Source organism: Apium graveolens, chromosome 7 (assembly GCF_009905375.1).
Source record: "Apium graveolens cultivar Ventura chromosome 7, ASM990537v1, whole genome shotgun sequence".
In the NCBI taxonomy this organism is placed as follows: Eukaryota; Viridiplantae; Streptophyta; class Magnoliopsida; order Apiales; family Apiaceae; genus Apium; species Apium graveolens.
In genome coordinates this window covers 151,682,310-151,695,079 of record NC_133653.1, presented here as the reverse complement: position 1 = coordinate 151,695,079, position 12,770 = coordinate 151,682,310, and the positions used below count along the sequence as shown (strand labels likewise).

General features: G+C 36.1%; 1 protein-coding gene across 1 annotated transcript; it reads right to left on the bottom strand.

Moving 5' to 3' along the window:
* Positions 1-522: 522 nt before the first annotated feature.
* Positions 523-1,817, bottom strand: LOC141674126 (uncharacterized). Its single transcript, XM_074480850.1, has 2 exons — positions 1,168-1,817; positions 523-1,114 (listed from the first exon to the last, which is right to left on the bottom strand). Exons 1-2 carry the CDS (start codon positions 1,815-1,817, stop codon positions 523-525), a joined length of 1,242 nt encoding a protein of 413 aa, XP_074336951.1.
* Positions 1,818-12,770: the final 10,953 nt, after the last annotated feature.

Sequence of the window (12,770 nt, the reverse complement as noted above, 5' to 3'; positions counted from 1 at the left end):
AAAGATTGCTGCTCGTATTTCATGGTGTGCTCCATCTTCTAATAGAACAGGATGGAGGGGTTTTCTAATTCCCATTTCTTGTAAATCTTTACGAGTGGCAACATGATCTTTTGTCTTGCCACTTATATTGAGTAAAGTGCCCAATATGTTATCGCAAACATTTTTTTCTATGTGCATGGCATCAAGGTTATGTCGAAGTGGATTATGCTTCCAATAAGGTAAATAAAAAAAAATTGACTTCTTTTTAAAAGGGCCCTCAGTTTTACTCTTTGCCTTTTTGTTCTGCAGGCCGAATTGGTTTACATACCCAGACAACAACTCTTCAATGTCAGTTCCCGTTAAAACTGAAGGACACTGCCCCATTTCAATTGCGCCATTAAACCTTTTAGTATCCATTCTCCACTTGTGTGCAGAAGGAAGAAACTTTCGGTGGTTCATATAGCACATTTTCTTGCTATGCTTCAAATAAAGTGATGAAGTTTCATAATGGCAGACAGGTTACCCTAGTTTGCCTTTTGTGCTTCAGCCGGACAACATAGCATATCCCGGGAAATCGCTAATAGTCCATAGCACTCTAGCACGTAAATTAAAATCTTCATCAGCCAAGGCATCATAAGTATTGACGCCGACCTCCCATAATTCTTTTAACTCGGCAATTAAAGGTTGCATGAACACATCAATACTATTCTTTGGTGAATCTGGACCAGATATTAGTGTCGAAAGAATTAGATTTTCTTGTTTCATGTATAGCCAAGGTGGGAGGTTGTAATTGACCAATACAATTGGCCAGGTACTGTGACTTAGGTTCATTGAACGATAGGGATTGAATCCATCTGAGGCTACTCCTAAACTAATATTCCGATTTTCTAATGAAAAATCAGGATAGTCAGCATCTATCGTCTTCCACGCCTCTGTATCAGCCGGATGTCTTACTTTTCCATCCTGTTGACGTCCCACATCGTGCCATTTCATTAGTTTCGAATATTCCTTGCACATGTATAACCTCTGCAATCTCGGCTCTAGAGGGAAGTACCTCATCACATTAGCTGGCACTTTGTGTATAACCTGCCCCGGATCACTAGCATCATTGCCTTTTTTTTCCGGTAACACCCACCTAGAAACACCACAATTGTTGCATTTTCTTTGTCTTTATTTTCTCCCCAGTACAACATGCAATTATTTCGGCATGCATGTATTTTTTCATAGTGTAAGCCTAAATCCTTGATCATATTTTTTGCAGCATTCAAAGACAAAGGTATTTGGGCATCAGGAAAGGCGTCTCTTATTAACTCCAGCAATTCCCCAAAGGCAGACTCGGAAATTCCATGAGCACACTTTAAATGATAAAGTTTGATCAGGAAACTTAACCGAGAGAATTTAGTGGATCCGGGGTATAGTGGTTGTTTACCCTCCCTAACATGGCCATAAAACTTTCTAGCCTCTGCATTTGTTAGACTTTCATAGTCATTTTCTAAATCTCGAAACTTTTTACCCGTACAATTGAACATTTCACCTAAATTATCTTCGAAATCCATCCCCGTCCCCGAATCCATGAAGTCAGTACTACCGTCTACTTTGGTATGTGATACCTCGCAAATCCATTTCATATGTAGTGGAGAAGAGCCACTATATATGAGATGATCATAGATAACTGTTTGAGTGTGCCAATAACGGTTGACACATACTTTGCAGGGGCACTTCATTTCTTCTCCTTTAGCATGAATTGGAAATGAATTTTCCAAAAATGCCTTTATCCCTCGTACATATTCTTTACTAGATTTTGGAAATCCTATCCAGCTACTATAATCATCTTCCATTAGTACACTGTATAATATAGCCTGCGAAGTTAAAAGATTATAAGTCTACCTAAAAAAGCCCGTGTAATCCTCTCTGTGCACTATACTGCAGTGATACTAGATAAACTAATAATTTCCTACATCTCATTCCCCATTTTTATCCATGCTTTCATTTTTATTAAATTTTTTACTTCAATTTACAACTGTAACTTTTAAATAGCACACAGGAATAAATGTTAGAATGTAAAAGATAAATAGTCAAAGACTTGTATAGCACATAAAATCAGTTTGAGATTAGATTAATGTCTTAAGTATTCGAATAATATATATTTATTTAATTGTACAAGGAACTAAGGAAGGCCCAGTACTGCTAAGAGACGATAAAAACAAGACACAGTAACCAAATGGCAAACAGAGTTAAGCCTTGCATTTGGACATTAAATAACAAAAAACAGCGAATAAGCAACATAATTTCATCAATTCATCTCGGCACGTAATCACATCAAGAAATGCAATAACCATAATTACAAGAATCTAAAACAATAAAACTCAAAGAGAGAGAGAGAGAGAGAGACAGAGACAGAGAGAGAGAGAGACAGAGAGAGAGAGGGGGGGGGAGATGACCACAAACACATATTACATTCATATTAAACACAAACTCTAAACGTATTACACATATTACACATATTAAACACAGACACATATTAAACATATCAAATAAGCAGGGATAAATACATAAAATCAAAAATAAAGTTCAATTAGAGGTTACCTTGGTCCAAAATCGAAACCACAAAGCAGCTCTGAACCCTAATTGCTAGCTCCAACCGAAACCCTAAAATTCTGAAACCCTAATTGCACGCCCTAACTCCGTTGCAGAGAACCCGAACCACCAAAATGTTGCTGAGAACCACCTAATTGCTGCTGAATCCACCGAAATGAGAGCGGCTGAGGTGAGGCTGAGGTGAGAGTGCGGCTGAGGTGAGAGTGCGGCTGAGGTGAGGTGAGAGTTAGGGAGAGTGAGATGGGTGAGAGTTAGGGAGAGTGAGATGGGTGAGAGTTAGGGACTGTTGGTGAGAGGTGAGTGAGTGAGCGAGGTGGGAGGCTGAGGTGAGTGAGCGAGATCAAGAGAGAGTGATGTTTCTGAGAGAGAGTCTGAGAGAGAGAATGATGTTTTTGGGGGGAAATTTATCCGCCCATATTTTCACTACACCTTTTGTACCATTTTCATTTTATTTCTTTTTTTCATTTTTTAATTTTTTCATAAATTTTAGAAAAAACGATATTTTAATGTCCCGATCCGACCGTGATCAGGGCATTACATTTTTTGATTATTTTTTTCCAATGTTAGGAAGGCAGTTTAATAACATCCGTACGGTTGGATCGTCGAGAAAACCGATTAAAAAAATCGAACGACGGATATGTGGGTCAAACCGTTAAATGAATCATATCCTGACATATGAACCCTATTACGATCCGACCATGATCCGGGCATTATATTTTTTGATTATTTTTTCCCAATGTTAGGAAGGCAGTTTAATAACATCCGTACGGTTGGATCGTCGAGAAAACCGATTAAAAAAATCGATATGTGGGTCGAACCGTTAAATGAATCTTATCCTAACATATGAACCCTATTACGATCCGACCATGATCCGGGAATTATATTTTTTGATTATTTTTTTCCCAATGTTAGGAAGGCAGTTTAATAACATCTGTACGGTTGGATCGTCGAGAAAACCGATTAAAAAATCGAACGACGGATATGTGGGTCGAACCGTTAAATGAATCCTATCCTGACATATGAACCCTATTACGATCCGACCATGATCCGGGCATTATATTTTTTGATTATTTTTTCCCAATGTTAGGAAAGCAGTTTAATAACATCCGTACGGTTGGATCGTCGAGAAAACCGATTAAAAAAATCGAACGACGGATATGTGGGTCGAACCGTTAAATGAATCCTATCCTGACATATGAACCCTATTACGATCCGACCATGATCCGGGCATTATATTTTTTGATTATTTTTTCCCAATGTTAGGAAGGCAGTTTAATAACATCCGTACGGCTGGATCGTCGAGAAAACCGATTAAAAAAATCGAACGACGGATATGTGGGTCGAACCGTTAAATGAATCCTATCCTGACATATGAACCCTATTACGATCCGACCATGATCTGGGCATTATATTTTTTGATTATTTTTTCCCAATGTTAGGAAGGCAGTTTAATAACATCCGTACGGTTGGATCGTCGAGAAAACCGATTAAAAAAATCGAACGACGGATATGTGAGTCGAACCGTTAAATGAATCTTATCCAGACATATGAACCCTATTACGATCCGACCATGATCCGGGCATTATATTTTTTGATTATTTTTTCCCAATGTTAGGAAGGCAGTTTAATAACATCTGTACGGTTGGATCGTCGAGAAAACCGATGAAAAAAATCGAACGACGGATATGTGGGTCGAACCGTTAAACGAATCATATCCTGACATATGAACCCTATTACGATCCGACCATTATCCAGACATTATATTTTTTGATTATTTTTTCCCAATGTTAGGAAAGCAGTTTAATAACATCCGTACGGTTGGATCGTCGAGAAAACCGATTAAAAAAATCGAACGACGGATATGTGGGTCGAACCGTTAAATAAATCCTATCCTGACATATGAACCCTATTACGATCCGACCATGATCCAATCATTATATTTTTTGATTATTTTTTCCCAATGTTAGGAAGGCAGTTTAATAACATCCGTACGGTTGGATCGTCGAGAAAACCGGTTAAAAAAATCGAACGACGGATATGTGGGTCGAACCGTTAAATGAATCATATCCTGACATATGAACCCTATTACGATCCGACCATGATCCGGGCATTATATTTTTTGATTATTTTTTCCCAATGTTAGGAAGGAAGTTTAATAACATCCGTACGGTTGGATCGTCGAGAAAACCGATTAAATAATTATTTATTAAATAATTAAATAATTGGATAATGCGGGGCCCACATGTGGGGCCCACAAGTGGAGCCCACATGTGGGGCCCACTTCTTCATTATTTATTTATTTAATTATTTAATTAATTATTTATTAAATAAATAAATAATTGGATAATATGGGGCCCACATGTGGGGCCCACTTCTCCATTATTTATTTATTTAATTATTTAAATAATTATTTATTAAGTAATTAAATAATTGGATAATGTGGGGCCCACATGTGGGGCCCACAAGTGGAGCCCACATGTGGGCCCACTTCTCCATTATTTATTTATTTAATTATTTAAATAATTATTTATTAAATAATTAAATAATTGGATAATGTGGGGACCACATGTGGGGCCCACATGTGGGGCCCACTTCTCATTTATTTATTTATTTAAATAAATATTTATTAAATAAATAAATAATTGGATAATGTGGGGCCCACATGTGGGGCCCACAAGTGGAGCCTACATGTGGGGCCCACTTCTCCATTATTTATTTATTTAATTATTTAAATAATTATTTATTAAATAATTAAATAATTGGATAATGTGGGGCCCACTTCTTCATTATTTATTTATTTAATTATTTAATTATTTAATTAATTATTTATTAAATAATTAAATAATTGGATAATGTGGGGCCCACATGTGGGGCCCCCAAGTGACGCCCACATGTGGGGCCCAATTCTCCATTATTTATTTATTTATTTATTTCAATAATTATTTATTAAATAATTAAATAATTGGATAATGTGGGGCCCACATATGGGGCCTACAAGTGGAGCCCACAAGTGGAGCCCACATGTGGGCCCACTTCTCCATTATTTATTTATTTAATTATTTAAATAATTATTTATTAAATAATTAAATAATTGGATAATGTGGGGCCCACATGTGGGGCCCACATGTGGGGCCCACTTCTCATTTATTTATTTATTTAATTATTTAAATAATTATTTATTAAATAATTGGATAATGTGGTGCCCACAAGTGGAGCCTACATGTGGGGCCCACCTCCCCATTATTTATTTATTTAATTATTTAAATAATTATTTATTAAATAATTAAATATTTGGATAATGTGGGGCCCACATGTGGGCCCCACAAGTGGAGCCTACATGTGGGGCCCACAAGTGGAGCCTACATGTGGGGCCCACTTCTCCATTATTATTATTTAATTATTTAAATAATTATTTACTAAATAATTAAATAATTGGATCATGTGGGGGCCACAAGTGGAGCCCACATGTGGGCCCACTTCTTCATTATTTATTTATTTAATTATTTAAATAATTATTTATTAAAGAATTAAATAATTGGATAATGTGGGGCCCACATGTGTGGCCCACATGTGGAGCCCACAAGTAGGGCCTACTTCTCCAATATTTATTTATTTAATTATTATTTATTTAATTATTTATTAAATAATTAAATAATTGAATAATGTGGGGCCTACATGTGGGGCCCACAAGTGGAGCCCACTTCTTTATTATTTATTTATTTAATTATTTAAATAATTATTTATTAAATAATTAAATAATTGTTTAATATGGGGCCAACTTGTGGGGCCCACAAGGGGCGCCCACATATGGGGCCCACAAGGGGCGCCCACATGTGGGGCCCACTTCTCCATTATTTATTTATTGAATTATTTAAATAATTATTTAATAAATAATTAAATAATTGGATAATGTGGGGCCCACATGTGGGGCCCACAAGTGGAGCCCACATGTGGGCCCACTTCTCCATTATTTATTTATTTATTTATTTAAATAATTATTTATTAAATTAATAAATAATTGGATAATGTGGGGCCCACATGTGGGGCCCAAATGTGGGGCCCACTTCTCATTTATTTATTCATTTAATTATTTAAATGATTATTTATTAAATAATTAAATAATTGGATAACGTGGGGCCCACATGTGGGGCCCACATGTGGGGCCCACTTCTCCATTATTTATTTATTTAATTATTTAAATAATTATTTATTAAATAATTAAATAATTGGATAATGTGGGGCCCCCATGTGTGGCCCACATGTGGAGCCCACAAGTAGGGCCCACTTCTCCATTATATTTATTTAATTATTATTTATTTAATTATTTAAATAATTATTTATTAAATAAATAAATAATTGGATAATGTGGGGCCTACATGTGGGGCCCACAAGTGGAGCCCACTTCTTTATTATTTATTTATTTAATTATTATTTATTTAATTATTTAAATAATTATTTATTAAATAATTAAATAATTGTTTAATATGGGGCCCACATGTGGGGCCCACAAGTGGAGCCCACATGTGGGGCCCACAAGGGGAGCCCACATGTGGGGCCCACTTCTCCATTATTTATTTATTTAAATATTATTTATTAAATTTTTAATTAATTATTTATTAAATAATTAAGTAATTAATTATTTAATGACGTGGCGGTGCACACGTGGCAGGGTTGAGCAAATGTAACAGTAGCGTTGTAACAGAAAAGCTAACGTAACGCTTTGCTGACGTGGCAGTGTCACGTGGCAGTGTGGGCCCACATGTGGGGTCCACCTGTCAGTGTGGGACCCTCTTTCTGGAACAAGTTTTAGTGGGGCCCACATGTGGGACCCACTTTTGATGACGTGTACACTGGTGGGGCCCAAAAAAATAATAAATAAATTAAATATTATTATAATCATAAAGCAAAGCGTTACGTCATGTCAGCACTATTGTAACACTAGCTTTCTACTCCAACACAAGCCCTCTAACGTAACAGTAACTTCACATGTAAAGTAACGCTATTTCGTTAGTGTTACAATAGGTCAAAAAAGTCTGTCTAATGTAACGCAAAACAGGCATTACATTAGAAAAGTGTCTTATTTGCCCATCTATGGCGTAGTGTGATAAGGCTCAAGAATTGAGGATTCAGTTTTGCTCTTGAATGAAGATTTTCTTTGTTTTGCCTTTTGTCATGAATCACAAAGGCCATCAGGAGCAAATACTAATTTTGGAAGTTCTCTCACAAGATCTTTCTTTACTAGCTCATTTATGTTGTTGAAATTTAAATGAGAGAGTCTCTTGTGCCAATTCCAGCTTTCTTTAATTGATGCTCTACTCAATAGACAGATTTGCAGAACCATCAGAACTTGTTGAAAGTCTGGCTTCATATATGTTACCATGCATGTAACCTTTCAGAACTATTTTTCCTGTAGAATTACTTACAACTTCACAGCGTTCTTCAAAGAAATCCACATGATAACCTCTGTCACAGATTTGACTTACACTTAGCAGATTGTGTTTAAGTCCTGAGACAAGAGCTACTGATTCAATGATGACATTCCCAAGATTGATATTGCCATATCCCAAAGTTTTTCCTATGTTTCCATCTCCATAAGAAACTCCTGGGCCCGCTTTCTCCAAAAAATCTGATAGCAGGGCTTTATTTCCAGTCATATGTCCTGAACATCCACTGTCCAGAACTAGGATGTTTTTCCTGTTACCCTATGTAACACCCCCAAATCCGGGGTCGGGGATCCGGGTTGTCACGAGTTCCATTTCCCTTAATAACACCCAATCTTAATAAATAATCAAGTACTCTGTACTGTGACCCCACAATAAACACACACACCTCAAGTTATAGTCTCAGAGATGAATACCCAAAAAATAACACAAGTCATTTTATTCCACAATTATAAGCCATTACACCTCAAAAGGGTTTCTGAATAAATTTACATTTCTTTGCCATTATTACAATTCATAAATATACATAATCTGGTACATCAAAAGTTGAAAGCCTAGCCTATTGGTAGTTCCTACCTCAGCTACAGCGACATCAACGCCTATAGGAAACTGCGGAACGTTTCCTATCCGCTCGCGAATTGGGAGCTTGGTCCTGTTCATCTTGTCTATCTGATGTTGTGTGATGAAAGAAGAAAGCAAGGGTGAGCAACAAGCCCACCAAAATAATATGTATAATGATTTACAATATATGAGCATTCTCATAGTACTCATGAAAGTCTTGGTCAAGAAGAAATGAACCAAGCTGATATCTTAACGCGACCAAGTCGCAAAATATTCAGTATATCTATATATATACTTTTCAAAATCTTGGAAGTCCTCTTCCATGCATAATACACACAGAGTTCCAGTGTATAATTGTATAAAAATATCGTTGCAAGGTGATCTCATATATCTAACCTTGTCTCAACGTTTTTCTGAAACCTTTGTCATTCATAAGACAATCATTAACTAGATATAAGTTTAAAAGATGAAGTTACAAGATACTCCAATATACTTATATCTTTTTCGAATACTACTTGAACTACCACCGTTCAATGTATAAATAGTTCATCCCATAGATTAAGCTACAAGACAAAACTTTTATAGAATCAATCTTTAAAATATCATCAAAATAAAATGAAGTTATGAGGTACTTCATTTGATGCAAACATCATTTTGAAAACTTGACCCTGCCAACACTCAACAATCGCCCAACCGTAGCCTTTCTATCGAAGTGCTCTGGGTAGTGTTGCAGAAATATCCAATTGGATGATAAACTCCTTACGGGAGTTTGCCGCGCCAGGAAGACCACTTACGATGATCAGTCGTAGTAGTGCAACCCCACCATTTTCTACATGTAGAGGAGAACCTGTCGGATTTACTTGTCAACCGTACACTGGACTCCTAAGGAATAGACCGTCTTAGCGGAACTTCCAGGCCATTTGGGCCAATATAATAAGGTTGGGCCGGCGCCACTCGACCACTTACGCCACTCCTAGTTCAGATGAAATCCATGACTCTGAAACGTAAAGCTCGTCCCCACTTTCCCCAAGTAGAAACTTGTTGATACGGCTCCACCAAGAAGTCGTATCTAGTTGGAAAGGAAAACTCACCGATATTTCCCAGGCGATGCCTGTTAATGGATTAACTTGTTCCAAGAATTTTACTTCCCGAGTATTGGGTAAGTAATCAAAAACTCTTTTATCAAAATAGCAACCTTGTTGCGAATATAAAACATACCACAGAGCCGGATCCCTCAGGTTTTGAGCGAATATTTAAATCCCCTTTGAAAGGAAGATCTTAAATATAAAAATGAGTTTTGGGATCTGCCCTAACCTTTAAAATCATTTTGAAAACTCGAAAACATTTTTAAGAATGTTTGGAGTGATGCTGATTTAGTAAAATAGATCAGTCCCAATATATTAGAAAATATCTGAATATTATTATTTAAATAATATTCCCATAAAGAATAATCTTTATAAAAATAATTGAAGTAGAAGTTGTAAAACTTATACTTGAAATGAACATTAAATAACCAAAGATATACTTATATGAAAGTAATATCTTTATTTGAATAATCAAAAGTAAGTTTGATTATCGACACATTATTCTATAATAAAATAAAGAATATTATTTAGTAAATAATCGGAGTCATAAGTCTTCGAATGAATATTCAAGATAATATTCAATAATAAAATAAAGTTATCGAATAAACCTTATTCGATTCATAGTTTTGAAAACTATTCATATATATATATATAAATATATATATATATATATATTATACTCGAGAGCTTCGACTCCCGGTTTTAGAAAAAGTTCACCTTTGGGTCCCCTATACTAAGGGTATATGCAAATTACCACTTATCTCTAGCATAGGTATTATCAACTGAATCAACAGATATATGTATCAAGAATACGAAACAGGCATGCATATATACCATATCACATGCTACAATATATCGCAAGAATTTGCTAAATAACCATTATGCATCTATCACAAGATAATGCATGTACAAATGTATACATCACAACAACAGTATAACGGATAGAAAACTTGCCTGAGCGACTGGGGGATATAAATGGCTTGGGACGAGTCTGGTAACCTATAAACAACATATAAGTTGGAATTAAACCAAAGTCACTTATAAATCTATACTTTAACCAATTTAGACTCTAACGCTCGCTTTGCGCTTAATAATTCTCTTAAGTCGCTCGAGTACCCTCGGCTCCACCATTTTTAATAAATTAACCATTACGAGTTTTAAGGAGATTCTTTCGCGAGTACCTTACCAACTGCCTAATCCACTTTACATAAATGTTTCATACCCCAATTAGTCATTTAAGGTCCTTAACCATGGTTTCAAAGGCGAGGGGTAATGGTTCGGTCGCGAAACGCCCGTTACTTAAAACGGTCGTTTCTCCTAAACCGTACATCGGAATCAAACGAACTACATATCAAAACGAAGCTCGTAACATGAACTATCTAATCATAGCAATGGTAAAAACCTAGCAGTGGGTTCACGGGTCCTAATGTTAAGAACAAAAACAGCCTAAAGTAAATCGGACATTACGACGGCTATGTTTACGCGATTACCCAAATTTAAAACACTCCGATTCAACCCACAATCAATCCACAATCACAACCCAATCAAAACTCCATCATACTACATCATAACAGCCCCAACAACTCAACATTAACAATTTTTACTTATTCTTAAACTTGAATTTAACTACACTTAAGTTCATTAATCAACAATCCAAGAATTACCACTCCAAAACTTCACAAAACTAACTAATCTCTACATTCACAACAAGCAAGCCTCCCATGAATTAAAATCAACAAAACTAAACCTAATTACTCAAATAAAGTTAGGGTTTGGAGGGGTTATACCTTCCTTGGAGAGTGGAGAGTCAACAGAATGACTTGGAATCACCCTTAAAGTCCTTATCCAAGATTAAACTAAACAAAACTTCAAGAACAAAAAATTTAGTTCTTGAAAAACACTATTCACCATCTTCTTCGATGATTTTTAGGAAGAGGAGCTCAAACTTATAGGATATCCATAACTATGCATAAGGAGTCTTAGATAAATACCTTGCAATTTAACAAAGCTTGGAACTAGGTTTTTTATTTTTCTTTCTTTGGAAAAGAAGAAAAGCCGTGAGAAAAGATGAAGAATGGTGAAAAAAATTGTGTTTTTGGTGAAAATGAAGTGTTGGCTTGGTTGGTTGACCTTTTGATTTGTTTTGTTACCTTTTTACCATGGTAATTTTTGTGTGGTTCTAATTCAACCAACGACACACTTGCTTGGTCATGCTTATGTCACCATGTGATGTCACCCTCCCTCCTTTGTCCTCTTCTCATTGGTTTGATGACATCATCCCCACTAATCTCTTTGATTAGCTTTTAATTATTTGGCTAATGACCGCTGATCTGTTATACGGTTCGCTTAACTTTCGTTTTCGTTTATCGTTTGAGGGATCATACCTGGGATCTTATTACTTAGGTTCCGTTAACCTTTCTCAATACATTATATTCCTTTTATGATCCTCTATTAAAATCCTTTAATTTAAATCCTTTTTATCCTGTTACCTTATACTCAATTCTTTCGATATCTGGTGGATTTTCGGGAAAAATCAAAGTGTTCGGATTTGGATTCTGACGATCTTTACATATACTTATATACCACATAGAGTACTAATAATATCCCTGAAGATCAATAAAAGAACCCCTACATAGTGTGGCATGAAAAGTTTTCTTATTCAGCATAATCAGCAAAACACTATTCATAAGGGTTTCAAAAATTCCAAAAATTGGGGTTATTACAGTCTCCCCTCCTTAAAAGGATTCCGTCCCGGAATCAGATAGAAAATGAGTAGGGATACTTTCTTAGCATTGCACTTTCTAACTCTTACATAATTTTCCCACATTGTGGTTCTACCATCAAATTCTGACTAGTTTGATAACTCTTCTCATAAGCACTTGTCCCTTTTTCAGTCTATAACCCTTTCTGCTTGCTCCATATAGGTTACGTCCGGTTGCATGTCTATGCGCTCATATGCCCCTATTTGTCTGGAATCCGGATTACACTTCCTTAACATTGATACGTGGAACACATTATGAACTTGCTACAGGTTCGGGGGTAGGGCTAGCTCATATGCTAACTTCCCAATACATCTTAATATTTTCAAGGGTCCAACAATTCGTGG